The sequence below is a fragment of the Apus apus genome, chromosome 1 (assembly GCF_020740795.1).
Source record: "Apus apus isolate bApuApu2 chromosome 1, bApuApu2.pri.cur, whole genome shotgun sequence".
Taxonomy (NCBI): domain Eukaryota; kingdom Metazoa; phylum Chordata; class Aves; order Apodiformes; family Apodidae; genus Apus; species Apus apus.
The window spans coordinates 61,521,233-61,548,788 of NC_067282.1; the positions used below are offsets into that span (position 1 = coordinate 61,521,233).

Consider the following 27,556-nt stretch of genomic DNA (forward strand, 5'->3'; position numbering starts at 1 on the left):
CCCTTCCCCCCAGCACGGCGGGGGCTCTCTGCGGCTCCTCCCTTCACTGCAACCTTTCCTGAGCGTTGTGGCCTTTTTGAAACCCCAGGGGGACCTTTAAGAAGGCCCGAGGCGGTAATTCACGGGACAAGGGTTTCAAACGGAGACAGAGGGTGGCTTGGGACGGACAGACGAGCCCCGCCATCCCTCACCCCCGCCGCCCCCGCCACCGCCCCCGCACGCGAACTCTCGCGAGATCCCGGCAGCGCGGCGGCCAATTCTCGCGAGGCGCCGGCCGGGCCGCTGCGGGCGGCGGCGGTTGACCCGCGCGCGGGGTGCGGGCGGCCGGTGCGGGGCAGGGCCGGGCCGGGCAGGGCCGGGCCCGATGCGGGGCGGCGGCGGCCGCCACAGGGGGCCCATGGACATCCCGCTGCGGCGGGAGTCGCCGCGCCGCCCCCCGGACCTGCCTCCCAGCCTGCCGCCGCCGCTTCACCCGGCGCCCCCCGGGAAACAGCGCGAGGAGAAGAAAACGTCTCTGAGCAAAGTGAGGGGGCGCGAGCGCAGCTGCGGGGGGCAGGGGGGGGGGTCTGGGGGTGCCCGAGCTGGGTGGGGTTGGGTCCCGGGGAGGGGAGAGGCGTGAGAGGGCGGGGGGCGTGAGGAGGAGGGTCCCTGGGGGGAGGGTCGCGGCGCAGGTGTTCAGCTGGGCCGAGTCTGACTGCGGGAGGCCCCGGTGCCTGCGCAGGTGTTTCTTCGTCTGCAGAAGGAAGGTGCTTCGTTCCTTGCGGTGTCTTGAGCTCGCCGGCCGGCAGCGTCGCGCGTTTTGCGTGCCCGTTCACCTCTCGTGCTTTCCGAAATGAGGATTTGCCGTGGTTGTGGCAGAGCAGCTCCTGCAAGGAAGGGCAGGGCCACTTCTCTCTCCCTGGCTTTATTCGAGCCCTTTTCAAAGAATGCTTTGCACAGAGTACTGTGACATTTGATTTATTCCCGTTTTATAAATTGGAAGGCTGGAGCACTGGGAAACACAAAGTTAAGTCAGGATAAATTCAGATATTGACAAGTATAAATAGTCTGAAGTCTGATGGCCATTTTACTGCTTTGTGTGCTGGCATCAGTCTGTCCCAAAGATTATCAGCCTTTATTATTGGCCAGTTTACCTGAGTGTGGTGGGTTGACTTTGGGTGTCTGCCACATCCCCAGCCAGGTGCTCTCTCAATCTCCTTAGCAGGACAGGGGGACAAAATAAGATGAAACAAGTAATCGGAAAGACAGGGAGGTCAATTCCAAGTTGCCATCCTAGGCAAAACATACACAACTTGGAGGAAACTAATTTACTTTATGGCTATTTTAGAGAAAACGATAGTAGAATGGTGAAAAAGAAAGATTAAAGCACCTTCCCAGCCTCCCTTCTTCCTTCCTAGGCTCCACCTTCCCTGTGACCAAGCAGTGCAGGAAGGTGGGGAATGAGGATTGCAGATGGAACATAACAGCCGTTCTCTGCTGCTCCCTCCTCCTCCCACTCTTCCCCTATCCCACTGTGGGCTGCCTTCCATGGGATACAGTCCTTCATGAACTGCTCTAGGGAGGGTTCCTCCCACACACTGCAGTTGCTGGTGAACTGCTGCAGCATGGGTCTTTTCCATGGGCTACAGGTCCCACCAGAAAACCTGCTCCAGCATGGGCTTCCCACAGGCTGCAGCTCCCTTCAGGGCATCTCCACCTGCTGCACATTGTGGTCCCCCATGGGCTGCAGGTGGATATATGCAGGTTGTCTATGGCCTCCAGGGGTATGGCTTGCTTCGTCATGGCCTTCCTCCAGGGCAATCTCTGTTCCAGTGCCTGTAGCACCTCCTCCCTTCCTTCTCTCACCTTGGTGTCTGCAGGGCTGTTTATCACACTTTTTTCTCCTCACTCCTCTGTCTCACGTACTGCTGTGCAGCCTTTTCTCTCCTTTCTTTAATAAGTTTTCCCTGAGGTGCCACCATCATGTCTGAAGGGTTCAGCTGTCCCCTCTTGTGGGTCCATTGGAGGTGGCTGTGTCCAGCACAGGGCAGCCCTGGGCTTTCAGAGGCTGCCCCTGCAGCCCCCCCACTGCCAGCACTTGGACACATAAACCAAATACACTAAGATACTGTTGTAATAAAAAACTTGAAAGTTAGTTTAAATAATTTTAAAAAGAGATACTGTAAAATGTTTGTGTAGTCAATATCTACTTTTTTGGTCTCATGTTAACATCTTTTGTTCCTGTCTAAATTGCAGTGTTTCTCAAGCTGGTCATCAGAGTATTTGTTACCCTACAATTTTACAGTATTAGCAGAAACTGAGATAGGGAAATTGTTCCATCTGTCAGCAAGTCCAAGAAAGTAAATAACTAGGAGGCTAGTGCTCCAAAGTTCCCAACTTGAGGAAGGGCTTTTAAAGAGGAGTAATATAATTTGCTTAGTCCCTTCCTACATTATGTAGATCAAAGAAAAACCTCTATTTTCTTTTGTATGTGCAGGTAGTTATTCGACGACTTCCTCCTTGTCTAACTAAGGAGCAACTGGAGGAACAACTACATCCTCTGCCTGCCCATGATTATTTTGAGTTTTGCACTGCTGATCCCAGGTGAGGATGAGCTGTTTGTGCAGGCTTTCAGGTACTTAAAACCTAATTAAGGTATTTTAGATGTACCAAAATGCGTAGTTTTTCTGTCAAGCCCTTTTTGTTAGTTACTTTAAATATTTGTGAAAGCAGGATACATATGCAAAGACAATGCATTCCTGCCCTCTTATTTACACCAGTGATTTTAAAACAAATTTTTTGTTTATGAATAGGACATAATTTTATTTGAAACCCTGATGTTTCTTTTAACTTTCATTAGTAAAATGCAACAAACTGCTTATTGGCTGGGAGAAAGAGTCAACCTGGGGCAAATACCACACAAGTTTTTTCATGAGTGCCGTTTGAGCTTCGTTTCTTTGTTTGCTTGCATCTTTTTGAATTTATTTCATACTGTTTTTCAGATAATCCAGTTTTATTCATTTTTGTCTCATTCAAAACAAGAAAAAGGAGTAGTGGTTAGGTTAAAATAAATCAGAGTTGCTGATGTATTCACGTCATTTACTCAGTCTTGCAGTGCTAAAATACAATTTCCTTTTGAATAGAACAGTTTCCGTAAGAGAATGAACTTAACCATTAAAATAAACAAAACACCCTGTATGCTACATCTGCACGTGTTCCAAAAAGCTAAAGTATAAGATCTTGCCCACTTTAGCCTGTCCTCCACATACACTAGATTCTTTGCATTGACTGCAGAGCGATCCTGGTTATTTATTAGAGACCTACTTCTAAAATTATGGATAATGTCACTCAGATCCTTTACTTTGTAGAGAATAATTTGTGGCAAGTTGCACTTGGAACAATCTAGTTCCTGAGCTGATTTTATTTGAAAGGATACTACCACTGCTTGCCACCTCTGTGTTATTAGGTGGTTTTCTCTGACTGTACACATTCTCTTAGAGTCAGTTCCAGGGTCAGAAAGAAACAAATGTCTGTTTAGCCAAACTTCATGGCAGTTGCCTGACCTCGGCAGTTAAGCAGTGCAGCAACAGAATAGTAGTTTCTTCAGCTTTTCTGCTAGAACCACAAAGGATGTGAAGTTAGGAAAGAGGAGTATTTAGGCTGGTTTAAAATCTATGTATTTATTTACATTTCTCTTCTGAACCACATCATCTGTGTTTCCAAATGGATCTCTTTAACACTTCTCTCCCAGCTGTTTATTTGATAAGGGCAAAATATCAAAGGCAAACCAAGAAATATCTGAAGGAAAGTGTCTCTGTTGTCCGTGCTTAGCTGCATGAATGCCAGGAAATTCAGTTTTAATTTTCCAGAACAATTGTTGGCATAAGAATTTAGGGAGTTAGCCATCTTATAACAGACAAGATGCTGACAGCAGGTTTAATTTTCTCTCTACTTTTATGTGATGAGGTTTGGAGTACTCAAAAATCGTGCTGTCTGGTCATTTAATTGCAGCCATGTCAGGTTACTGATGAAAGATATTGTGGTTTTTCTCTCATGCTGTGTTACTTGTCATGTACTTTGATTTAGCTGGGGAGAGAACATAGGTATATATGAAAAGGTTTATTAGATCACATGTATGACACAGTAGTTCATTCTGGCAGAGGAATGAGGACATGCTTAAAACACTTCAAAAAATTGTTTGCCTTCAAGAGCAGATGTAGGTGATGGAAAATATAAAAAAGTCTGAAGAAAATGAAGCTGTATCCTTTATGTTGTTTGTTTCTAGACTTTAAGATCCAGCAAGCAAAGAACACGTTTTTAAACTTTTTTGTTTTTTTAATAATGAAGTCTTTGATATGCATTTATTGGATTGTCAGTTACCTTGAGTCCTGTGTATGACCTCTGTAATAAAACAATGATCTGCGAGAAAAATGTTCTCTCCTTCCTGGGTTTTCATGTTTTCATGTTTGCTGGTATTCATGTTTTCTTCTGCCTTCACAAATTTAAACTCTTTAGAATAAAAGCGTTTTCATAAAAGTTTCAATTTTGTAGCATGCACTGTTTTGTATTTGCTTTTTTTTGTTTAATTTCCTTCTTAAAAGTTATGCTTTCATATAAAAGATACATTTTTTCAGAATGAGTTTCTTTACACAGTCTGTAAGGCTGTAACTTCTTTCAGTAAACTACACAGTTTAAGCAAGCATTCAGCTGCAGTACTGCAGAGTATTAGCTTGACTTATTATTTGTTCTTTGACTGGCCCAGGATCACCCAGCCCTCTTAGTTGGAAGGCTGACAAGTACATCTCTCTCTAATTTAACTCTTATGTGTTCACACACTGGAATATACAGTAAACTCTAGACAAGATTAATATAGGGATTCTGAGTTTCCTCTTTTCCATCAGAGAACTCTTTTGAGAGTATAAAATATTTTGTTGTGGTAATCTCTCATGTTATGGCCAGTTCATAAAATTCAGAAAACTCTTTGGATATGTCTTCATGCCATTCCAGTTGACCGGAAGAGCTACATGACAAGGTGGGCATGTTCTTTCTGCAGTGCTCTCTGCCTTTCGCTGATTAGCTTTTTCCTACATCCTGTGCCATGTGCACAGTGGTAACCAATCCAGAAAATTCAGTGATAATAAAAACATGGGAAGATAAAAAGCAAATTTTACCTTACCCCACAAGAGAATGATTTGGAGAAGCTACTCTGTGCGGAGGATCTTTTTGTTGGAAAGAGAATGGGACATACCAGTGTTTTGATGCAGATAGAGACAGATTTGCCTTCAGAGCTGTAACAGATATCTCAGTTTAGCCCCATCCTCTATAGCTCTAGATAACAAAACTTCCTAAGAGCTCATTCATATTTCTTCAGCTGTGGAGTACAGACTTTTTTTCACATATCACTTTGTTAAACCATAGAACCTGTTGTCAGAAATTGATGCCAGAAACAAATCTATGAAAACCTATTAAACACAAAGATACGAGTTCTGTATTGCAAAGTCCCTAGGCTGTGAGTAGCTGAAATGATGTACTAGGTGAAGTGTCAGTGTGCAGTTTCCCCTTTCTAATAAACTTTCTCTAAGCATCTTCTGCTAGTTGTTGGAGAGAAGATTAGAGAGGTCTAGCTATAGCTGTTTCTACATGTTTAGTTCTGAGATCATCTCACCCTAGAGGACAAAGTGAACAGTTGCACTCTTACCTATGAGCCTTTGCAAAATATACATTATCAACTCCACTTTCAGTATTTTTGCAGTCTAAAATGTATTTTTAATTTTCCAATGTCCTGTTATTATAGGCAAGCTATAAAGCTTTATAGAATATCATTTGACTAAGTAATGTTTTTAATGTATAACACTCTTCTGGCTACGTCCTTTTCAGTAAAATAATTTCAGAAAGTGACTTTTGCATTGTGTTTCTTTCATTGTTTTGGGTTTATCTGTTTCACTGCATTGCATTTATTCTCTCTTGTACATTGACATCAAAACAAAATGCTCTTTCTGTGACTTCAGGGATGTTTGTTAGATAGATACACTATCGCTGTTAATAAAGACTCTGCCTTCCTGACAGCCCATCTTGTTCTCAGGTTCCAAGTATTAACTATTTTTTCCATGTATTCTTTTTTGTCTGCTTGTGTTTCTGAATCTTCGAAAACTTCAAGAGTCAAGTGATAGAGCTCTGGCCTTGATGGATTTTGGTCATCCCTCAGGACTGGCACTGAACGTTGTGTGCTAGGACTCGTTAATAGTGTTGTGAGGTTATGAAAGCTATAAGATCTGAACAGGAGCTTTGCTAATGTGGAAGCCAGTCAAATAGATAATGCCAAGCCACGTATCACAGGCAGAGATTAAGCTTCTTGCAAGCAGCACTCCTCCTTTGCCCCTCAGAACTGCTTCCCAACATTTTGTGCAGGTTTATTGTAAGCAAATAGCATTAACATTGCAGGATGACAGTTTGCACCCAGGAGCTGCAGCTCTGAATGGGCAGCACCATTAGAGCTTCAAGAGAGCCACCACTGCCATGTTCTGGATAGAAAGAGTGACAGTCTGTCATCACAACTGCACGGTCTTTCTAATTCTCCACTGCCAGGCAAATTGTGCTCATTTATATCTGTAAAAAGGAAAGGCTGAGTTAGTTATAATTATGCCAGTTCCATCCGCTATGTGAATCACTATAGAAGGTGAGAGGCAAGCGGAAGAAGGCCAGTGGATTTTAGTTTGACATGACGATGTCAGTGATGGGTTATCTATTTGATCATAAATTGTGATACATGAACAGGTGGAGAAGTCTATATAAACACTCCAAAATTTAGATGTAGAGATCTATACATTTAAATGTATATACATGTAGTATGCATGTTTATATATAGACACGTACTATGACTAGTAAATTGGTATTTTTATTAAGATGTGATCTCTATTTTTATAGTTCACATGTTGCTGTTTATATTCTAGATAACTTTAAAATTGTTTTCCCATGTACCACCCTTTTTACACAAATGCGTTAAAAGATACCTAGTAGAAGTAAAATATTAGAATGTCTTATTAAAGCTACTAAAAAAGTAAGGTGTAACGAGATGATAGACTATTACAGAAATAAACGTAATGTAAAAGATTGAATACTCTTGAAAAACAGAAAACAAAGAAACTCAAGAAATGTATATAGTCAGACTCATCTGGGTTATTTCCATAGAGTTTAAGTTATATCCCAGAGACACCAATATCATGTGCAGTGCATCTGTCCAAAAAATGATATGGATGGAAAGCAGCATGCTAGACAGCAAACATATGGCAAAATAGAACCAGCTGTCTGATAGTAAAGCTAACCATGGAACCCTAACTGAATTTCAAGTCCCAAATGAAATCTATGCTGGTAGATACTTAAAAAAGGAGGAGGCACACAGAGTCTAGTGGCCCTTCTGCAGGACTTGGCTGGAAGGCAAAATCTGAAGAGCCAAAGAGGTATTTTGTCCAAAAACTGCTGAATATAAAGTACAAAAGTAGAGCACAGCTATTTCTTCCTAGGAGAGGCTATTAGCCACAGAGTTCCTGTGGCCCTTTGAAGCCCTGTGCATTCTTTGTTGCCCTGTCACATTGGTGGGATTTCAGTAGGTAGGTGCAGTTGGGAGTCGAGTGTCTGAAACCCAGAGTAAGAGGCAGGATTTTGTATGCAGGGTAGTGCTAAGAATTTTCAATTTGCTACATTTAGTTAGCTTCCCATTTAGAGAGTGAAATTTATGCATTTATTTTAGGCACATTGCACGCTTTGTTGGGTGAGAAGCCTAAGACAGGTCTAAAACACTCAGTAATTGGGCTTTTAGACACTAAGCACTCAGCCATCTAACTTGCTCATATGTTTCTCATGTGAGAACCAACTCTTTGTAGAAGTGGCTCCAGTGGAGCAAGAAACCAAAATGGTTTAGCACTGTCATAGCCGTGTTTCTATGATCTTCTACCCTGATACGTAAAACAAGAATGGGCAGACAATCCAATTTTATTGTGCTGCTGTGTGCTGTAGTATCTTACTGTGCACAAGCATGATTTTATATTTTTGTGTTTCTGCTGATTTGAATTAAGTTCTTGAATGTGTTAATAATGTCTAGGAACAACATCGGATTCCTTATTTCCAAGGTAAATTCTAAATCTCTGCTTCCCAGAGTCCTGTTTATACATTTGGAACTCAGTTTTTTCTTAATGTAATAAATTCTTAATAACCATGTTGAATGTTTCTCTGTTTTGAAAGATATTCAGTCTGATAAGCCTAAGATGAAAATGTTAGAAAAATATTGTGTACTAGGAGAAGTTTGTGTTGCCAAAGCAGATCAAACAGATGGCACTAATACACAAGCTAAAGGAAACAAGGAGGGAATAAGTGCTTGTATTTTCAGTTCTATTTCACGATGGTTATGTACCCAACCATAAGGTTCTAAGTTACTGCAGGAAAAAAATCCCAGCCAAACAAAAAGCAACTATATGATGAAGCTGTTTGCTGTGCAGTGAGACAGAAAAGAAATGCCACAGTGATACCATGGCTAGGACACTTGTCTGAGTCCCAGTCTTGGATCTACAGAAGGTTTTAGTATTTTCCGAAACCTGAAGATTGTCCCTCAAGATTGCTGGTTTTGTCTTGTGAATCTTCAGCACTTCAAGTGTATAATCATATCAGTTTCTAGTATCAGACCTCATTTAATTGAATGTTAATTAATTAACATCAAAGAAGACAAAACTTAGTAATAGTCCTTTTAACATGACAGAGAAGGAAGACTTCTTCCTGTGCATCACCAGTTATTAGAGACTTCTTCACTGTTCCAGCTATCAGGAAGCACAGAGACATTTCTTCCAGCACAGCTATAGATTGCACAATAAATTTTCCTCCTTTAAATACACTTGTAGGCCTTTGAAAAATATTTTTAAACTATGTAATTATGAAAAGTGTTCCATTTTGTCTTTTTCTGCTTTGGAACAGATGAGAAGGATGCTGGCTTGTTTCTTCTGCTTTGCGCTTTGGTAGTCCCTACACAGCCACCCTCGAGATACCTTGGGTTACATGTGCAGACTGGAGGTTTGCAAATCTGATAACAGAGGACTCTGCAGGGTTTGCAGAACCCATGACAAAACATAGCTGTGTGCCACCATGTTCATCTGGTGAAACTGTCTAGAGGTTGCTTGCAAGCAGTGCATAGATGTGGTGTCTGTGTAGGCTGTGCTGGATGAGGGAGGGCACCATTCCTGCTGAGGCTTTCAGGACTGCTTTGTGTCAGGAGCGTAGCCCTAGCCATGCCCTAGCTGGTGTTCCTGTGGTTACCTTCTTGCAGTTTGCTCAGTGCTATTCCCATCCTAGAATATCAAATTCTAGTGAGTATATATGGATGAAACTGTTCTTCCTAAGAATTAGAAGGTTTATCACCTGCATGTTGTGGAAGCCCTCCATTGCTGGTATTTGTAAAACATTAAATTTGAAAAGCCCTTAGTTTTTTTGTTGAGCAGTTATGGCTACAATATCAAAAACAAATCAGGTGAGTTTGCAAAATCACTGGCCAGTTACTGACAGCACTGTTCTTTATGGTCACCTTCTAACACCCAGAGTGAAATCTATATGGATGCAGGTTTGAAAACAGTGGTAACTGTGTTGCTTTGAGCTGCCACATGTGTGGATCCTGTGGTCCAACCCGTATTTTTGCTCTTTCCTCACTGTGAAATCTGATTCTGAAGTAGCTATGGGATTGAAATATCATTGCAACTGTGTGTGGTCATTGTCTGCTGCTGGTGGTGAGTTTTTCTGAAGACAGGCTGTCTGTGGCAATCGTGTTACAAACACAGGTAATTTGAAGTTTTGGGCTTGTATTCAGCTGTGTTGCAAAATCTGACATAATGCATGCCTATCACTGAAGGCCATTTAAGCCAAGCTATTTTATATCACAGTTATGGGGGTTTAAAGTATGTACATGATATGACTCGCCATAACTTGGCCGATGGGTGATAGTTCATTAGATTATCTGTTTCATTGTGGTTGGTGATATGCCAGCCCTGAGGTTTTTATAAAGCACATTAAGCATTTACCCTTGGAGTGGGATAATACATTCTTGAAGAATCAAAATTATCTTAGGTAAGTGCCTGTTTGCTAGAAATGCTTTGGATTTTCACAGCATATGTTCTTCACAAGTCAACATGCCTCATACACATTTATGTCAGATGGAGTTTATTTTTTAATATATAATTCAGTGGATTATCTTGCCCATTTGGGGGTTATTTGACCTTTTTTAAAAGTGGAAATCTCTTTAAATACAGTGACAGCTTGGCAACAAGCCTTTCACTTGGAGCTTTTGCTTACCTTCTGTTTCAATGACAGAAGGCTTTCATAGCATACCCAAGAAGTTCCCCAAAAGCACTGCTAGTACTCCTGTCTCTTATATAATGAAGAATTAGACCTAAAGCTTTGATCCTGCACAATAGAAGCATATGCTTTACAAATAAGGGAGGCAAAATGAACTAGAAATATTAATCTCTGTTCAGAGTAAATATCACAGTTGAGCCCAGGAACTAATTTGTTCAGTTACGTTTTCACACATATAATTTGATAGATGTATATATGTAAAGTTTTCAATATGCATGTTTAAGGTAGCCATTTCTCAAATATGATAAGAATTGCAGTGTGATCTTTCTAGTTTTGCTTTTTTCCTAGTGCTGAACAGAAAAGTAAATAACAGAAAATAAAATTGTTTCTTCTTGCAGCCTTTATCCTCATCTCTACTCAAGAGCATACATTAACTTTAGAAATCCTGAGGACATCCTCCTTTTTAGAGATCGCTTTGATGGCTATGTCTTCATTGATAATAAAGGTTGGACTATTCATAAGATATTAAATATGTATATATACATATTTTAGAAAATCAGTTTATTTCCTTTTTGCTAATTATGCCAGGTTTTTTTTTTCTCAATAAACAGTTACCCAAAAATGTATTGAAATCTAACACTTAAAATATAATGAAGTGCAAATTATGCTTGTTCATGCAGTGTTGCTTATCAATGTGGTGTGCATGCTTTATCTGCATTCTTGTACCTTAAACAATCCACTATTGAGATCCTATTAAGGTAATTATCTTACGCAAGTTTCACAATTCATCACAACAGCAACGGAACACATTGCAAGTATGAATCCTTACATCTTCAGTGTGTTTCTATGAGATAAAGTTGTGCCACTTATTCCCATTTTGAAAAAGCAAGACAAAAACTTGTCTTGCCCAGTTGTAGACCTTTACAGCTTGACTTCTTAGAGCTCTTGCAGACACCTTGACTTGAGTTCCAAGAACAGGCGCGACAAAATTGGTTGCCATCTTTAAAATGTTCAGTCTGCAAAAGTTTGCCTAACAATAAAGAAAAATTATGTATTATAGGTATGGATAAATCCATGTCTCCTACAGTAGCATGAAACTGCCGTATCCAAGAAATGGTGCTTTACTTTTAACAGTTCCTTGCCTCATTCTCTTGTATCTTCTGTAAAAAATTGAGTGGATTATATAAAACAGGCAGAGTTGTAGGTTTCTTTTATAGGGTAGTCTGTGCAGTACAATGTTGCAGAAGTCCTGTGAAAGTAGTCCTGCCTACTCTTACAGGAGAGTTGTTCTCTAAAGAAGCTGTCTGGCACACTTTAACAAATTCCTTTTCAGCGTTTCCTACCTGAGATACTCTATAGGCCTCTAACTTGATCAGATTTGGATGGATTTTCCTGGAGATGGAGAACAACACATTCCTCACAGGATATGATTCGCAGATTTCAAACTCTGGGTGTTTTAGATTAAAAACTAGAAATAAGCTATTTTTATTATTCTGTCAAGGCTTCACTTTGTCTAAATTAAGGATGTTCTTCAGTGTTATGCTTAACTGAAGCCAGGGTATTCTGTGCATTGCAACAATGAACTTGGGCACAGCTGGCCAGTTTGGCATGATTGTGCAAATAAAGAGCAAAAATTTTGATCGAAGGTGTCCTCTGGTGAGGCTTGTGGCTGCATTGCATTTATGAAGCTAAAATTAAAACAGGGGATACCAGGTTCTATAAGATTAACAAGTGTTCTAGCCGATTTAAATCAAGTTTTCAGTGGACTTGAACAAAGTGTAATCTTGAACCTGCTGCAAGTGGAAGCCAAGCAAAATTCAAAAGCTACACACAGTTCTGACTCCAGTCCAAAGAAGAATTCAGTATTTAAAACAGAATTCAAAAGAAAGAATCCATGCTTATAAACACAGGCAAGAAGTCACATAGTCATAGAATCAGAATAATATCATAGAATGGTTATTGGAAGCGACATTAGAGATCATCAGGTTCCAATCTCCCTACTATTGAGCAGGGACACCTGACACTAGACCAGGCTGCACAAAACCTCATCCAACCTGGCCTTAAACACCTCTAGGGAGGAAGCATCATCAACCTCCCCAGGCAACCTATTCCAGCACCTTACATACCCTAAATCTCCCCTCTTTCAGTTTAAAACCGTTACTCCTTGTCCTACCACTACACTATCTGATGAAAATCCCCCTCCCCTTTCCTGAAGTCCCTTCAGGTACTGGAAGGCCACTAGAAGGTCTCCCCAGAGTCTTCTCTTCAAAAAAAGAAGTTCTACATGCTCAGTTTTACAGTTTTGTTTCTGAAAGGATGTGATATGTTTTATTATTGCATATTAAGCAGCTTTTACATATTTAAGCTTTGTGGCAACAAAACTTTACAGAAGCAACTCAACTGTTTCAGATTTACTTCCCAGAAGTATTTATTCTCTTGTCAGGCAGGGATTTTTTGTAATTTTTTCTAATAAATTAATGTCTGTGAAGAATTAAAAGGTAATTATAAATGATAATACGATAATTTTATTGTACAACTGCAGTAATCTTTCAGCATTTCAAAAATATGTTTATGTATATAATAAAATATAAATGAATTTTGTTTTGAGTTTAAAATAATGCTACATGTAATTTTTCATTGGAAGTTTAGGAAGGGTTTGTAGAACCATTCACCTTTGATTTCAAGTAAGACTGCCCAACACAATTTTGAAGAGTTTTGAAGATCTTCCTTGAATATAAGGAACATTTCTCCCCCTCAAAAATTTAAGCTTTGATCTCTCTTAAGGTTTAGAGTATCCTGCAGTGGTTGAATTTGCTCCATTCCAGAAGATTTCAAAAAAGAAGCTGAAGAAGAAAGATGCCAAAGCTGGGAGCATTGATGATGGTAAACATATTTTCTTACAGAGGAAAATAGATTCCTTTTCTGTCGTGCATTGCAAAGTATTAACATAGTGCAAAAATTTTTCTTCACAGATCCAGAATATAGGAAATTTTTAGAGAGTTACTGTGCTGATGAAGAGAAAATCTGTGCCAATCCTGAGATTCTTTTGGGAGAGATTGAGGCCAAAACAAGGGAACTCATTGGTCTGTTTTCCTGTTTTTTTCTTATTAATGAGTATATTAAATATCTTATTTTTATGATATTATTTGCAAGAGCTGACCTGTTCAGTCTAACAGAGATTGATATTATTGCAGTTAAATTTTCACTATCCAGCCAAGTACTGACAGGAGACAACCTAACTATTCTTTAAAGTCTCTATGCGTGGAATCTCTTGATTTCACTGGAAGTTTTGCATGCACAGTGACTTCAGAAGTAGGTCCTTAATACTTCTGAATAGTTACAGATATATCAAAAGATGGAAGATTTATTTTTTAAATATAAAATAGCTGAATACTTAACAATTGATCTACGATATTAGTTACTTTTATTAAGAAACAAAATGATCTCTCTTTGTTCTCATGGTCTTGGTTCTGCAAAAGCTTTGAAAGTAAGGCAACACCTTCTTTTCTGTATGCATGCAGCATGACTTTCACAGCCCTGGGGGGAATCTTCAGTAAGATCAACACTGAAATCTTCAATGCCAGTATGCAGCTTTCAGGATGACACGGAGTATTGACAAGCTGTATCTCCAACTGATAACGTGTAGAACACTGAGTCTTTCCTTGGGTGTACCAATCAAGTAGGAAAAAAAAAATAGACCTTTGCCATTATTTTTCACAGTGTAAAGGTAGCTGCCTCTTTTGATTAGAAGCATAGAATAGAATCATAGTATCATAAGGTTGGAAAAGACCTTTAAGATCATAATGTCTAACCTAACACTGCCAAGTCCACCATCAAACTATGTTCCCAAGTGTGACACACATCTTTTCCATACGTCCTGGGATGATGACTCAACCCCTTTCCTGGGCAGTCTCTTCCAGTGTTTGACAACCCTTCCATGAATTAATTTTTTTTTAATATCCAATCTGAATTTCCCCTGGTACAACTTGAGGCCATTTTCTCTCATCCTATCTCTTGTTACTGATGTTTGTCCCTGCCTGTGACAAGCATTTTTGTAATGGAATTTGTTATTCTTCATACACATAAATTAATAGTTGATTGGAGAGATGTGGAACTTAAGCAATTTAGAGGAAATGGAAATGTTAGAAATACAGAAATTTGGATAAATCTGCTACTAATAAAACTTGTTTGTTGCTTTTCCAGATAGACAAGTTCCCCAACAATATTTACTCCAAATCCTCCCTAGTATTTGACAGCAAAGAAAAGCACTCAACATTTTCTAAGAAGTTTATAATTTACAAAAAGTTTGCAATTTCAAGAAAGATTTGTTAACTTAAAAATAGACTATAAATGAAAATTATTATTATTGAATTGCAGATTTCTGAGTAACTATTGTCTTAGGGCAGCTTTATATTAGGAGTTTTAGTATTTCATTTCTTGAAGTATACTTAATCACAGAATCACAAAATCTTAGGGGTTGGAAGGCACCTCGAAAGATCATCTAGTCCAACCCCCCTGCTAGGCAGGGTCACCTAGAGCACATCACACAGCAACTTGTCCAGGAGGGTTTTGAATATCTCCAGAGAAGGAGACTCCACAAGCTCTCTGGGCAGCCTGTTCCAGTGCTCTGGCACTCTCACAGTAAATAAGTTTTTCTGATGTTTACACGGAGCCTCCTATGCTCCGGTTTGCACCCATTGCCCCTTGTCCTATCACTAGACATCACTGAAAAAAGCCTGGCTCCATCCTCCTGACACTTGCCCTTAACGTATTTGTAAACATTGATGAGGTCACCCCTCAGTCTCTTCTCCAAGCTAAAGAGACCCAGCTCCCTCAGCCTTTCCTCATAAGGGAGATGTTCCACTCCCTTCATCATCTTTGTGGCTCTGCGCTGGACTCTTTCCAGCAGTTCCCTGTCCTTCTTGAACTGAGGGGCCCAGAACTGGACACAATACTCCAGATGTGGCCTCACCAAGGCAGAATAGAGGGGGAGGAGAACCTCCCTTGACCTACTAACCACACCCGTTCTAATGCACCGCAGGATGCCATTGGCCTTAGCCACAAGGGCACACTGCTGGCTCATGGTCATCCTCCTGTCCAGCAGGACCCCCAGGTCCCTCTCTCCTACACTGCTCCCCAGCAGGTCAGCCCCCAACCTGTACTGGTACATGGGGTTGTTCTTCCCCAGATGAAAGACGTTACACTTGCCCTTGTTGAATTTCATCAAGTTTCTCCCCACCCAACTCTCCAGCCTGTCCAGGTCTCTCTGAATGGCAGCACAGCCTTCTGGTGTGTCAGCCACTCCTCCCAGTTTAGTGTCATTAGCAAACTTGCTGAGGGCACACTCTGTTCCCTCATCCAAGTCGATGCTGAAGATACTGAACAGTACTGGTCCCAGTACCAACCCCTGAGGGACTCCACTAGTCACCACTAGTCACAGACCTCCAACTAGATTCTGTCCCATTGACCACAACTCTCTGACTTCTTCCTTTCAACCAGTTCATGACCCACCTCACTACCTGACCGTCAAGACCACACTTCCTCAGTTTATCTACGAAGATGCTGTGGGAGACAGTGTCAAATGCTTTACTGAAATCAAGATTAACCACATCTACTGCTCTACCATCATCTATCCACCTAGTTACTTCCTCATAGGAGGCTGTAAGGTTGGTCAAACATGACTTTCCCTTGGTAAAACCATGTTGACTGCTCTTACTGACCCCCTCATCCTTGATATGCCTAGAGATAGTGCCAAGAAAAAGTTGTTCCATCACCTTTCCAGGGATGGAGGTGAGGCTGACTGGTCTATAGTTACCCAGGTCCTCCTTCTTGACCTTGTAGACTAGAGTGACATTTGCTGTCCTCCAGTCTTTAGGCACTTCTCCTGTTGCCCACAGCCTTTGTCATGACTAGAGTAAAAGTCTGTTCTCCCAGTGTGGCTCACCCTCTCTCCAGACCCTCCAGTTACAATTTGCGATCACTTTCAGCATGTAGAAGTGCCCAGAGACAGACACTGCTTAGACAGGGGAACTTACAGGAGCAGGAGAGAGAGGCAGAGATGCAGATCTGAGAGACTGGTAGGGAGGGTGCTGGAGACCTAAAATCTGTCAAAACTTACGAGCAGGTGGGAGAAGGGGAGTGTAACATGGGAAATCTAGGGATAGAGAGAGGTAGATATCAAATCAACAGTCTTCTTTAGTTGTGGCTTTTGACCACTGATATTTGCTAAAAATTAATACAGAATCCTATCAAACCTTCTCATTCATAACTGTGTAACAAGGTTTTACCATTAATTAACAGGTTGCCCCCAGGATAGTCACACTCTCAAGACAAAACATTAAGATGTTTTTTGGATATGAGTTGTGTCTACATTTTGTCTATACCATTTCAAATTTGATTAAAACTTTAAAAAAATATTTCTTCCTTTTTTTTCCTTTTTTTTTTTTTTTCTTTTCTTCCAAATCCTGTCATGCATTCCAATAGTGAAATTTTCTTCTGGTTTGAGGAGGAGTCCTGTCAATAACTATAGAGCAGTTTCTAGTAGTAAATATTTTCTGTAACTATCCTGGGACATCCAAGACTGACAAAATTTGTTGTAATTACTCACAGCTGTAAGTACATGAATTCAAGTTTGAATTCAATCCTGACAGTCATGAATGTTATACATGATGCAGAATTTGATGATGTTCTCAAATTTTTGGTAGAATTTGGGGATGGTTCAAGCAGGTGGCTTAGGCTGGATTTCAGGGTGTGGAGATAGCTCTGTTATATAGACACTGATGTATGATCCAGTAGATGAGGCATTTTATTTGTTATTTGGGAAGCCAGAGTTTTATTGAATCTTCTAATAACTTTGCTGTTTAACCTGGGACAAACCACTTATCTCTTGCTCATCCTGTTTTCCCATGGAGTGGTGAATGCTAAATGGTAGTTAAATTGATTGGGAGTCTCTGTCTCTAGAGATATTCAAAATCTGGATACAATCCTGTGTAAAGTGCTCTAGGTTATCCTACTTCAGTGGGAGAGTTGGAGTTGATGATCTCTAGAGGTCCCTTCCAACTCCAGCAATTCTGTGATTCTGTGAAAAGTATTATGAGATATTGCAGTAATGTGGGCTGCATATGAACAGCAATATAGTTAGGTTTTGATGTACTAAATTGAAATGTAGGAAGAGATTCTGAACAAATTTCTTTCTTTTTTTGGTAAATAACCATTTGATGAGCAAGAGAAAAAAGCCATTCTTTGAACTGAAAAGATACAATGTTTAATTAAACATCAAATAATCATGCAATGTATCTCTGTTGCTTCTAACCTTAACAGCAAAAAAACCCCACACAAACCAGCAACAAAATGTTTCTAAAATGGAATTATGGGAATGCCTTAAAAAATGTATTAAAAAAAAGGTTTATTAATTATTTAGCTCCCTTGCAGATAAAGCTAGAAAAAAGAGGTTAGTACTGAAGTAAAGAAATTAGTACATATTTTAGGAGTTGAACACTATATCCAAATTTTTTGTGTTTTAGCTAGAAGAACAACACCCCTTTTGGAATATATTAAAAATAGAAAATTAGAAAAGCAGGTATGTTCAGACTTTTGCCTGAAGTTCAACATTTATGTTTCTCATGGTTTTCCGTTGGACAGTTTACAATTAATAATTTTGAACTCTTCAGAGAATACGAGAAGAGAAAAGAGAAGAACGAAGACGCAGAGAATTGGAGAAGAAACGTCTGCGGGAGGAAGAGAAGAGGAAGCGCAGAGAAGAAGAAAGACGTAAAAGAAAAGAAGTGGAGAAGCAAAAGAAGATCTCTGAAAAAGAAATAAGGATCAAGGTACCTTAATGAAAACAACAACAACCACAGCCCTATTTTTCTGTTTAAGTTATCCAGAAGTTCCTTTGGTATCTCACATTGTTCATGCAGTGTACTACAGTATGGTGTGGAAATACCAAACCAATTGTGACCAGAAGGGCTTTGATGAAGCAGTGTTGTTGAGCAGTGTGACTAATTACCTTAGATACAATGATGTGCTGATGCAGTTATGGCAGGTATCCAGGGTAACATGGATACCTTTATACAACACTGCCACATTCTGTGCTGACATAACCTGACAGAACCGAATTGTTCTATGCTAACATGTCAGAAGATTTTTGCAAATACAGCTTTCCCACTTTCTGTCATGTAAATCTTCATCTAGCCATATGTGCTGAGATTTTTTTATCTTTATGCTCAGAATGGATTTATTTTAATAGTGTGCTTTAACCAAGTTATAACAAAGTTGCTAACTTAAGGCCATGTTGCCTTATAACAATCTGAATAGATGTGCTTTTAATTACTTCACTTCAGTGGGTGTATTTTGTTCTATGTCTAGGCATTTAAAAACTTATTTATATAATATGACATAGATAAAAACTATTAATCTGAGCTACGTTTTGTGGTATTGGAAAGGTTTTATAGGCTGTTTTGAAGAGAAAGATTGGTAGAAGAATTTTAGCTTAATGCAAGGGCACACAGACTCATTCCAGATCTTGTGGTGGGAAGCCACAGGGCTGTGTATTTCTTTCCTCTTCCTTTTCTTCTTGGACAACAGTTGTCTTCACCTGGATGTAAAAAATATCAAGTTCTGACGCTGAGTTACAGCTTTGTCATTTAGGCATAAAGAAAAACGTACTAGAACTTAAGAAGAAAAGGAAGTTATTTTATTATTCAAATGTGGTTGTCCAAAAGACTTCAGTAGTTATGACATATCTGTGTCAATGTGACCTTGAAAGCTAGTTCTGTCTCCTAAAGAAAAGCAAAATATTACCTAAGAGAAACATTATAGACATTCTAAATATTGGAGAAGAATAACCTGTATTCATTTCAGAAAAGCTGCTGGAATGAAAAGACTGATGAGATGTTTTTCTTATTCTTGAAATGTTAGTGAAAGAGTTTGATACAGTTCATCTTTCTATAAAGATTATAACTGCTAGGTACTGCTCAAGCCCTCTGTAGGTTATTTCTTATAAAAGAAACGAATTTGTTGGAAATCTTAATCTCCAAAGTGAAAATGCAATGTGATCTTTTTTGCTAACATAATTTTTTTCTCCATCTGTTTTTCCTGTCAGGGTGTATTAATACTAAGCACCTACTTCTACATGCCAGTCTGTCCCATGTAGTTCATTTGAAACACATTTTTTATATAATATTTAACTGAGTGAATTATTAATCTTATTCCGTTTGTCTTAGAGGTTCTGCTTTGTATTTTATTAGCAATAACACTGAGCTCTGTTATACGATTTCTAAGAAATCATGGACCATAATAATATCTATATAAATAAAACTTAGGAGAGAAGAGTAGGTAAGTGTTTTCTCCAGTATTCTCAGCATATTTAAAACTGTGCAGTTGAATGCCTGCTAATGATTGTCACCCCTTAGCAAAAGTAAATTGGCTGGTTTAAATAACTTTAAATTTTATACTTCGTAAAATATGTTTATAGCAGGTAAATATCTTCAATCTTAATAGCTTTTTGATGTACTTAATGCATTTTTAAAGTATCTGTTGTAACAGAGGAGAATAATTACACATCATAGTATAAACAAATATTCCTTAGCTTCTTAAGAAGCCTGAAAAAGGAGATGAGCTGGCCACTGAAAAGCACAAAGAAAAAGGTGAAGAATCTGACATTGAAGAAAACAAATGGGATAAATCACCTGGATTTGGGAGTGTAAGATCCAAATCACTGGAGGGTTCACTAAAAGAATTTAAGGAAAAGTAAGTAGTATGTATCTTCTAGGCTCCAAATTAGATTCTAAGTATTTTCATTTGAAGGCTTAAATGTGCATTGGCTGGGTGTTTTGTCAGCAAGGAACTAATTTAATTTTGTGTGTGAACAGATCTCTCACTGTCCTTTTTGTAAAATATGTCTAGTAACAGTTTACTGACCTGATGGCAGTATTAGTGGATGCAATTTTTTATTTGTGAAATGTTTTGAAATCCCAGATTGAAAGGATTTCTGCAGGACAAATCATACAGAGTTTCATTGTTATTTAATCTGATCCCCATCAAGAGCTCAGGGAAGGCCCTCCTTTCATTTCTGATGTCAAAGACTAAATGGCCTCTTCCATCACACTTATTTCATTTTTGCTGCAATAAACAGATAAATGTGTTTGATAACTGGAACAATGGCAGAATAGTTATGGTGTTAGTGACAGCCTTATGACAGATACATGCAGAAGGTTGTCTCTGTCTCCCACTGCCTTTTGTGTTGCATATGAAATGGTAGGAACAAGAGGTACAGTCTAGATCCCTACGTACTGTAGCCTGGAAATACCTTACAAATGTTTTCAGTAGCTGGTTGTTTCTCTTGTCCTTTAGCATGTGTGTGCCATTACAAGCAGGATTCACTAATAAATTACATAAGATTTGTAACTATGAATAATATGCTGCTGGAGTAAACAATACTTTGTTCTTTAATAATTTTTCAGCCAAGCTCTCAAAAGTACTTTGCAAAATAAAAGAGCTGAATCTGAGATGTCATGTATATGTGCAGCTGGTACATAAGGACAAGCTTGAGCATTTAAATAATTTACCTAAGGTATTATATACACAGTATTAGAGGAGGTTTGTGACTGTGCTCTAGGAGCCTTGCAAGCTACCTGCTACAGCAATGAATTGAAATGTGTCTTTCTGGCTTTTTGGAAGGTCGTGCTCTGAGCCTTGCCAGGACTTGAAGTTAGTGTCTAGAATAGCACATTAATGGGAAACAAAACAACTTACAGCTGCACACCCCTTAAGGGCTAAGTATGTATCTATGCTGTAGGTACAGTATCTCTGTAATTGTGATTGATTCAGATGTCTGTGACAGCTGGAACATTTCTTCCACTTGGAGAATGTGTTGACACAAGCATAGTCTTTAGAAATGCTGAATAACCTACATGTCATTCAGGTTTTGCTGTAGACCTCCAGCTCTTCATGAGATGGGGCCTCTGTCTTGACAGCCTCACCAATGCCCAAGTTCATGACAGAGGCTGACAATTATCACAGAGCTATTAAAAAAAAAAAAAGTTATCTAGAAAGATATATTTTTGTTGATATTAAACCATTCTTAATGAGAAGCATATCACTATTTGATCACTGCACCATTAGAAAACCTGTGTCCTCTCTGATTCTGCCTGCTGCTTCCCAGGATGTGAGCAGACTGTCAAAAACAGTTTTCCTGTTTCAATTTTAAGCATCTATACTTATGAAACACATAAAAATAAGCTGCCTGCATTTTCTCATTTAAAAGCTCAATCTATTCTGTCATCTTTCTTCATTATTTGCAGTTTGGCTGTACGAGAGAAGCACCCGCTTGCTGAACAGGAACAATGAAGTAAATAAGAGAGCTGAGAATTGTATCAGACAGGGAGTAAAATGCTGCAAACTAATGGTCTTTCTAATATAAATCCATTGCAGCATAGCAGAAATTAAATATTATATTTTGGTAAGGTAGTGGTCTTTCTCCTAAATGAAATATGCAAGGTAGGCTGAGTTACTTGGAGTCATAATAAACAAAAGCCTGGAAGATAAGCATTCATTTTCACAAATGCCTTCTGCCAGTAGCAATGTCAGTGAATAATTTTTGTTACATAGAGTAATGAAACTTTACAAATTGATACATGATACCTGCACAATTCCTTCAGTCCCTGAATGGTCCCATTCAAGGGAATACTCCTATACATGAGTCACCTCGAGAACCGGCCACAAGAGCTAATCGTGCATCATGTGCTTATGTAAAGAGTGTTGTGGAACTATTTATGGGATTGCAAAGAGGGGTAAAAAATGAAGAATAGGCTTTCCACAACAATTGCACAGAAGTCTGATTTAGCTTGCAAAGCTTTGCCTGCTACTTTGACCTGAATGCATAGTCAGGAGCCAGACATACACAGATGAGACATTCAGCAAAATTGCATGTAACCACTTTTTAATGAGAAGAAAACAGCCTTGCCATACAATTGATCTAAATACTGTTGAAGTCAAAGGAAGGCTTTGTATTGTATCCTCCAGCAACTTTTTTTTACTGTTGTTTGGATTTTGTTTCTTTTTATACATACTTGTAGGTCACAAAATGATAGTGACAAAGAGCAAAGAGATATGGAGAGAAGATTTCGAGAAAAAGAGCCTGAAAGACAAAGGTATCGATTGGATGATGGCAGAAAGCATAGAGCTCACTATGAGTTTGACAAGTTTGTGAGAAGGAATGAAGAAGAGCTGAAATGGGGGAAAGGATACAACCAAGACAGAGGAAAGAAAGGGAACTACAACTACAGCTTCACTGTGGAGGCAGTAGACAAACTGGGTAAAGAGGACAAGTGTGATGACATGGCATCCAAAAAGGAGCGCATAAGAAATAAGGTTCTTTTATTAATTTAGGATCATCTTTCATTAGTTAAATGTGCTTCCAGACCACAGTTTTTACTTTTGCAAACTCAGCATAAATATGCTTTTTCAAAAAAAGCAATTATTTGTTTCCTTTTCAGTAAAATTCAGGCTTCTTTTTATTGTTATCAAAGGACAACAACAGATAAAATTAGTTAAGGTCACAGGTCGCTGCTTGTTCATATTTACAATATATAGAAGATTTTCTGTCTTCCTTTCAACCCTAAGATTTTTAGAACACTATTCTTGGAAGCCTTGTATTTTATGAGTGTGTTAAAAATTGTTAAACTTGTGATCTGTAGTGCAATTTAAAACATGTGGCATGCTAGTTTTTTAAAAGTGTACTTCCATTACCCAGCTCATAAGGTAATAATAGTATGGATTTGCCAGGCATTGCTCAGTAGGGGAACTACAAGGACTTACTTAAAAAAATAGCTCATTTGGAGACCACTGAATTTGGGTGTGAATGTGCAAATTTTTCTATATTGTATACCTGCCAGGACAAAAAGGCTGTCCTTTGGTTAGGACAAATTATCCTCAGGGTCATTGTCAGGGAAAGAGCAGGTGCAAGTGGGGCCTGTAGCAGGGTGTGTAGTTGAGCCGTCCCTTATTGCCTCCCAGAGAAATGGGCATAATTTTTCTCAGACTGTCTGATTTCATGGATGTGCCAGAGTCTTTTCAGGAAGTGGCTTTCCTTGTCACCCTCGTTCTCTCTCCCTTCTGATCACAAAAGATGACCGAAACACTGTTTTGTGTAGAAATTTATTCTGCATGTGAAACTGTCCTTTCAAACAAAGTGACTGATCTGTGATGTGGGCTCAGGCTGCCAAGGAGTAAATTGGTCACATGCAGAGTGAGTCTTGATGGAGTGTGCATAGAGAAAGTCCAGGTGGACTCACTCTACGTGTCAAGTAAGTCACCTTGTGCAAACATGGAAAGCCTGGTGTGTCTCTCTTGTTGTTTATGCGAAGGTTAGCTGGGCAGGATGGGGGAGATCTATCTGCATATGCACTTTAGTCCCTTTACACGTACATCAACAGCTCCAGCTGTAGAACAGTCAGAAAAATCCCAGGTTCAGAAACAAGATGATGGGGAAGACAAATTTTCTCAGGCTTGCCATACTACTCTTGAAATCTGGTGAAATCTCTGCAACCTTGGAAGTGGATGGTGGGCCTTGGGAGCATTTTGTCAAGCCTTAAGAAGCCACCTCCTTTTTATTTCCTCCCATCACACTTCTAGTATTGCTGAGTCTCTGGATTAGCACACACTTTTAAGTACTAGATTTGTTCCCTATACAAAATAAGCAATATCAGTAAAGTTTATTTTTGCAGTGTGGTAACTTTTTTCCTTAGAGTATTTTTCATGTAGATAAGAGTTAGGTTGGAGTTTTCCAACTTACCTATAGCATTAACAATGCCAGCACAAGTTCTTAGACAGACATCAAGCTTCTTTCTGAAGTTTGCAAGAGGTAATTTGAAAATGGGATTTTTTTTTTTGGTATACAAGTTGTGTCAGTTTCATGGATACTGTGAGGTACAGAGTCTGTGATATGAAAAATTATTTGGACCCTTTATCATGAACTTTCTGATGGGCTTTTTTTTTCTGATGACTGTTTGTCAGAGGATCTAGGTTTATGCAGCTGATTGTGATGTAGAAAAAGGTATGTTATGCATTTCCTACCACACCTCAAAACACTAACTAGAATGATCTAATTGTGTGGCCCAATAGTGAATCTTGATGTCTGGTCTAAAGAGAGAAAAAAGTGAAAGAAAAAAAGACAAAAGTGAAGGAAAAAGAAAGAAAAAGGGAAAATGAATCTTTGGAGTAAGGAAAAAGAATGAAAGAACAAAAGACAGGAATTACTTCAAATTATGAAAGCAATTGAAAATTAATAGAGTTTGGATGTAGAACAATTTCAGTGCTCTGCCACTCTGTCTTAAAATAGGCTTTTTAATTTTGTTTACTAAACTTTACACAAGACTTTGGCCAAAAAGCTCAGGTTTTGGTGAATAGGTTACTTCATAATATTAAAAGCTGTTGTTTGTCAGAGTATAATATTCGTGCTAGGAAAAGACTTCTTAAGCAGAGCTTCTAAACAGTATGTTTTATTACTGAAATGTCAAGAATAAAAAGAGCTGTGAAGCATCACACCATTTGCAATTTTGAGGTGTCTTGTCTTTCTTATAAACTGGTTCCTTCTTCTATTTTCCAGTGATCAAATCAACGTGTATGATTTGGTCACTCAGAAACCCCCCACATGCTCAAATTGCACTTACTTTGTCTATTTCAGTGGGTGAATTCCCCTGCTCTCATACTCCGTGTGGAAGGCATGATGCAGCAGAGCAATAACTGCACAATTTTATTTTTAAATGTATAATTAAAATGTGCATTCCATGTTTAAACTGTGGTAATGATTAATGACTTGGAGTAGCAGTGCACACATATGAATCGGTCAAGTTCAGATGAGGGTAATTTTCTAGCTGTTACCTCTGAAACTGTTCTCTGGTTTGTCTTATTTATTTATGCTTATGTTTATTGTTTGTCATTCATCTGCAGAGTTGCAAGTGCACAGGCAGTTGTGCTTCCCAGTTGATGTTAGTCAAGGTAGCAACATTAGCAATGTTTTTCAGAGCTTGATGTGTAACACTATGATTGATAATTGCAGTGTTTTTCCTTGTTTACACCAAATGCAGCAGAGGATCTTTAATTTTTACAGCTTTCTTTATTAAAAATGCTTGGCTCCCAAGAATCGTGTTATAAACAAGACAGACACTAAAAATTCTATTTTCATTACACTCCATTTTTTTTCCTGGGTCTTACGAAATGTAAAGTCATTTAACACAAAATCTGCATTCTCCACAAACATTCATCACTTTAAAATCCCACATCTTTACCCCACACATCTTTCTTGGAGTGATAATCATGTCTCCTTTCCTTCTAGGATCGCCCAGCCATGCAGTTGTACCAGCCAGGAGCTCGCATCCGAACATATACGGGATCTACAAGTAAAACCTATGACTCCAGCGGGAAATCCTTTGAAGATGCTCTTGATAAAAAGTATGAGGCAGATAATTCAGCTGGAGGTGGTTCTGAGAAGAGCGAAGAAGCAGAATAAAACACACTGGAGGAAAGACTTGGGAAAAGGGATGAACTTAAGGTTCAGTGTCGTCCCAAAAAAATGCTGGGGCTGTTTCAGAGCTCGAAAGGCAGTCGCACCAACAAAATTACTATAGCTCTGCCTCTTACTTTCTGTAAAATAAAGGGAAGAGTAACTGAAGACATATTAAGTACCTTAACAGCAACAGAATATAGTTGTGTTTTTTTTTTAAAAAAAAAGCAGTGCAAAAACTATTTGCCTAATGGAAAAGCAGTTCAATATTTTATTAGATTTATCTTGAAATAGAAGACCTCTAACAGTTTTGAAGGAGCATTTATACAAGACTTTTCACAAGCTATTTCACCTTTTCAAGTCTAAAGAAATCAAATGTAGATTTGCATCAGTTTGAAACCTGAGGCACTTTAAATGTGTTTGGTGCATGGCGTGAGGGTCACGGGTCCCCTTCCTGCAAAGGGCAGCAGCAGGGGCTGCAGCCGGGAGCTGCGGACAAACCCGGTGGGACCAGCCCTGGGAGGGAGCCCTAGAGCCCGCAGTGTTTGTTTGCAGGAGGAGGCCCCTGGTTTGCACAGTTGTGAGAAATCTTCGTTGGTATCTGTACCTCATTGTGTTTACATTGTTTTTTTAATTAACGGTAAGGGTCAGATGAGTGTTAGCAAGTACGTCGTTAGTGTTTGTCATTTTCTGAGCCACTTTTGCGGTTTTGGTTTTAATAGATTAGTGTGCTTTAAACAGGAAAAAGCTAACGCAGACCTCAGCACTTACAATGTATCTGGTTTTAAAAAATTAGCTGTTTTTTATGTTTTTGACACTGACTTTTTCTAAAAAAAAGTGGTTGTACAGTGATGACTTTTTATATGCTAATGTTTCATATAAGTTGCAATTGCAGGATTTGGAAAATGTATGATAACATGAATGTTCTGCAGTTCCACTGTTAAAAAAATATGGACACATGAATGTAAACTGCAAGCTACCATTTTGTAAGATCTAGGCCTAATTCTGCCCTTTGATGCAAGCATATATATATATATATATATACACCAAAGTGTGTGTATATACATATCTTCTGTTGCTTTCAAACATAGCTGCATGTTTACAGAAAGGCAGAACATGTTAATTTATCTTTTATGGCTAAAAATTTCTCAGTTGTCTGACACGGGCCTGTTTTGTCATTGATGTTAAATAATACTAATTTATTTTTACATCCTTTTTGAACATTTTATTATTTAGCATAACATCTAATTGTTCTAAACTCATAAATTATTTATTGTATTTTCCCAGCTATTAAGCATTAAATAGAATAGATGCAAAAAGGTTTTGACTATGGCTTTGAGATGTGATCCGCAATTTTTTCATCTCCTACTATAGAAAAATTTAAGCTGCTGCGCCACTTAGTGTTCTTCAGAAGCAGATAGAACTACAGTTGAGAAGAATTTTAATATCAAGCTATGTAAGTGAGCTGCCAGCTACAGTTATTTAAAGGTTAAGTAACGCTGCTGTTAGAGAATAATTTGGTTTTCTCTCCATCTAAAGTTTATCTTGTTTGCCAAGTTTATCCTGACTGCAGAGAAAGTATGTTGTCCTGTTGTCCTGGCTGACTTGGGGCACAGAGGCTGGGTAGCATTACCATGGGGCAGGCTTTCTCCACAGCGAGAGCCTGGCTTGGTCCAAGAAGACTTGCCAGCGAGGTTCTCCTACAGTAGAGCCAGGCAGAGCAGACATCTTCACCAGACAAGG

General features: G+C 39.1%; 1 protein-coding gene across 6 annotated transcripts; it reads left to right on the forward strand.

Annotated features, from left to right (window-relative positions):
• The first annotated feature begins 281 nt into the window (after positions 1-281).
• On the forward strand, positions 282-27,145 carry UPF3A (UPF3A regulator of nonsense mediated mRNA decay). 6 transcript variants are annotated; one of them, XM_051611389.1, is made up of 10 exons: positions 282-523; positions 2,477-2,583; positions 10,707-10,813; positions 13,093-13,191; positions 13,281-13,391; positions 17,832-17,887; positions 17,979-18,137; positions 19,898-20,058; positions 22,386-22,680; positions 25,646-25,847. In XM_051611389.1, the coding sequence occupies exons 1-10, from the start codon at positions 365-367 to the stop codon at positions 25,817-25,819; spliced, it is 1,428 nt and encodes a 475-aa protein (XP_051467349.1). In that variant the 5' UTR covers positions 282-364; the 3' UTR covers positions 25,820-25,847. The 6 variants fall into 6 exon arrangements, with proteins under 6 accessions (XP_051467349.1, XP_051467370.1, XP_051467358.1 ...); XM_051611410.1 differs by lacking the exon at positions 17,832-17,887 and adding an exon at positions 15,808-15,974 and having other exon boundaries at positions 454-523; positions 2,477-2,614; positions 22,386-22,460; positions 25,646-27,145; XM_051611398.1 differs by lacking the exon at positions 17,832-17,887 and adding an exon at positions 15,808-15,974 and having other exon boundaries at positions 454-523; positions 2,477-2,614.
• Positions 27,146-27,556: the final 411 nt, after the last annotated feature.

Bases quoted from the DNA above. Each gene is read 5' to 3' on its own strand.
- UPF3A (XM_051611389.1), top strand. From the start codon at position 365: ATGCGGGGCGGCGGCGGCCGCCACAGGGGGCCCATGGACATCCCGCTG. The intron at 10,814-13,092 runs GTTGGACTATTC...ATCTCTCTTAAG, and splicing joins TGTCTTCATTGATAATAAAG to GTTTAGAGTATCCTGCAGTG. The intron at 13,192-13,280 runs GTAAACATATTT...TTTTCTTCACAG, and splicing joins AGCTGGGAGCATTGATGATG to ATCCAGAATATAGGAAATTT.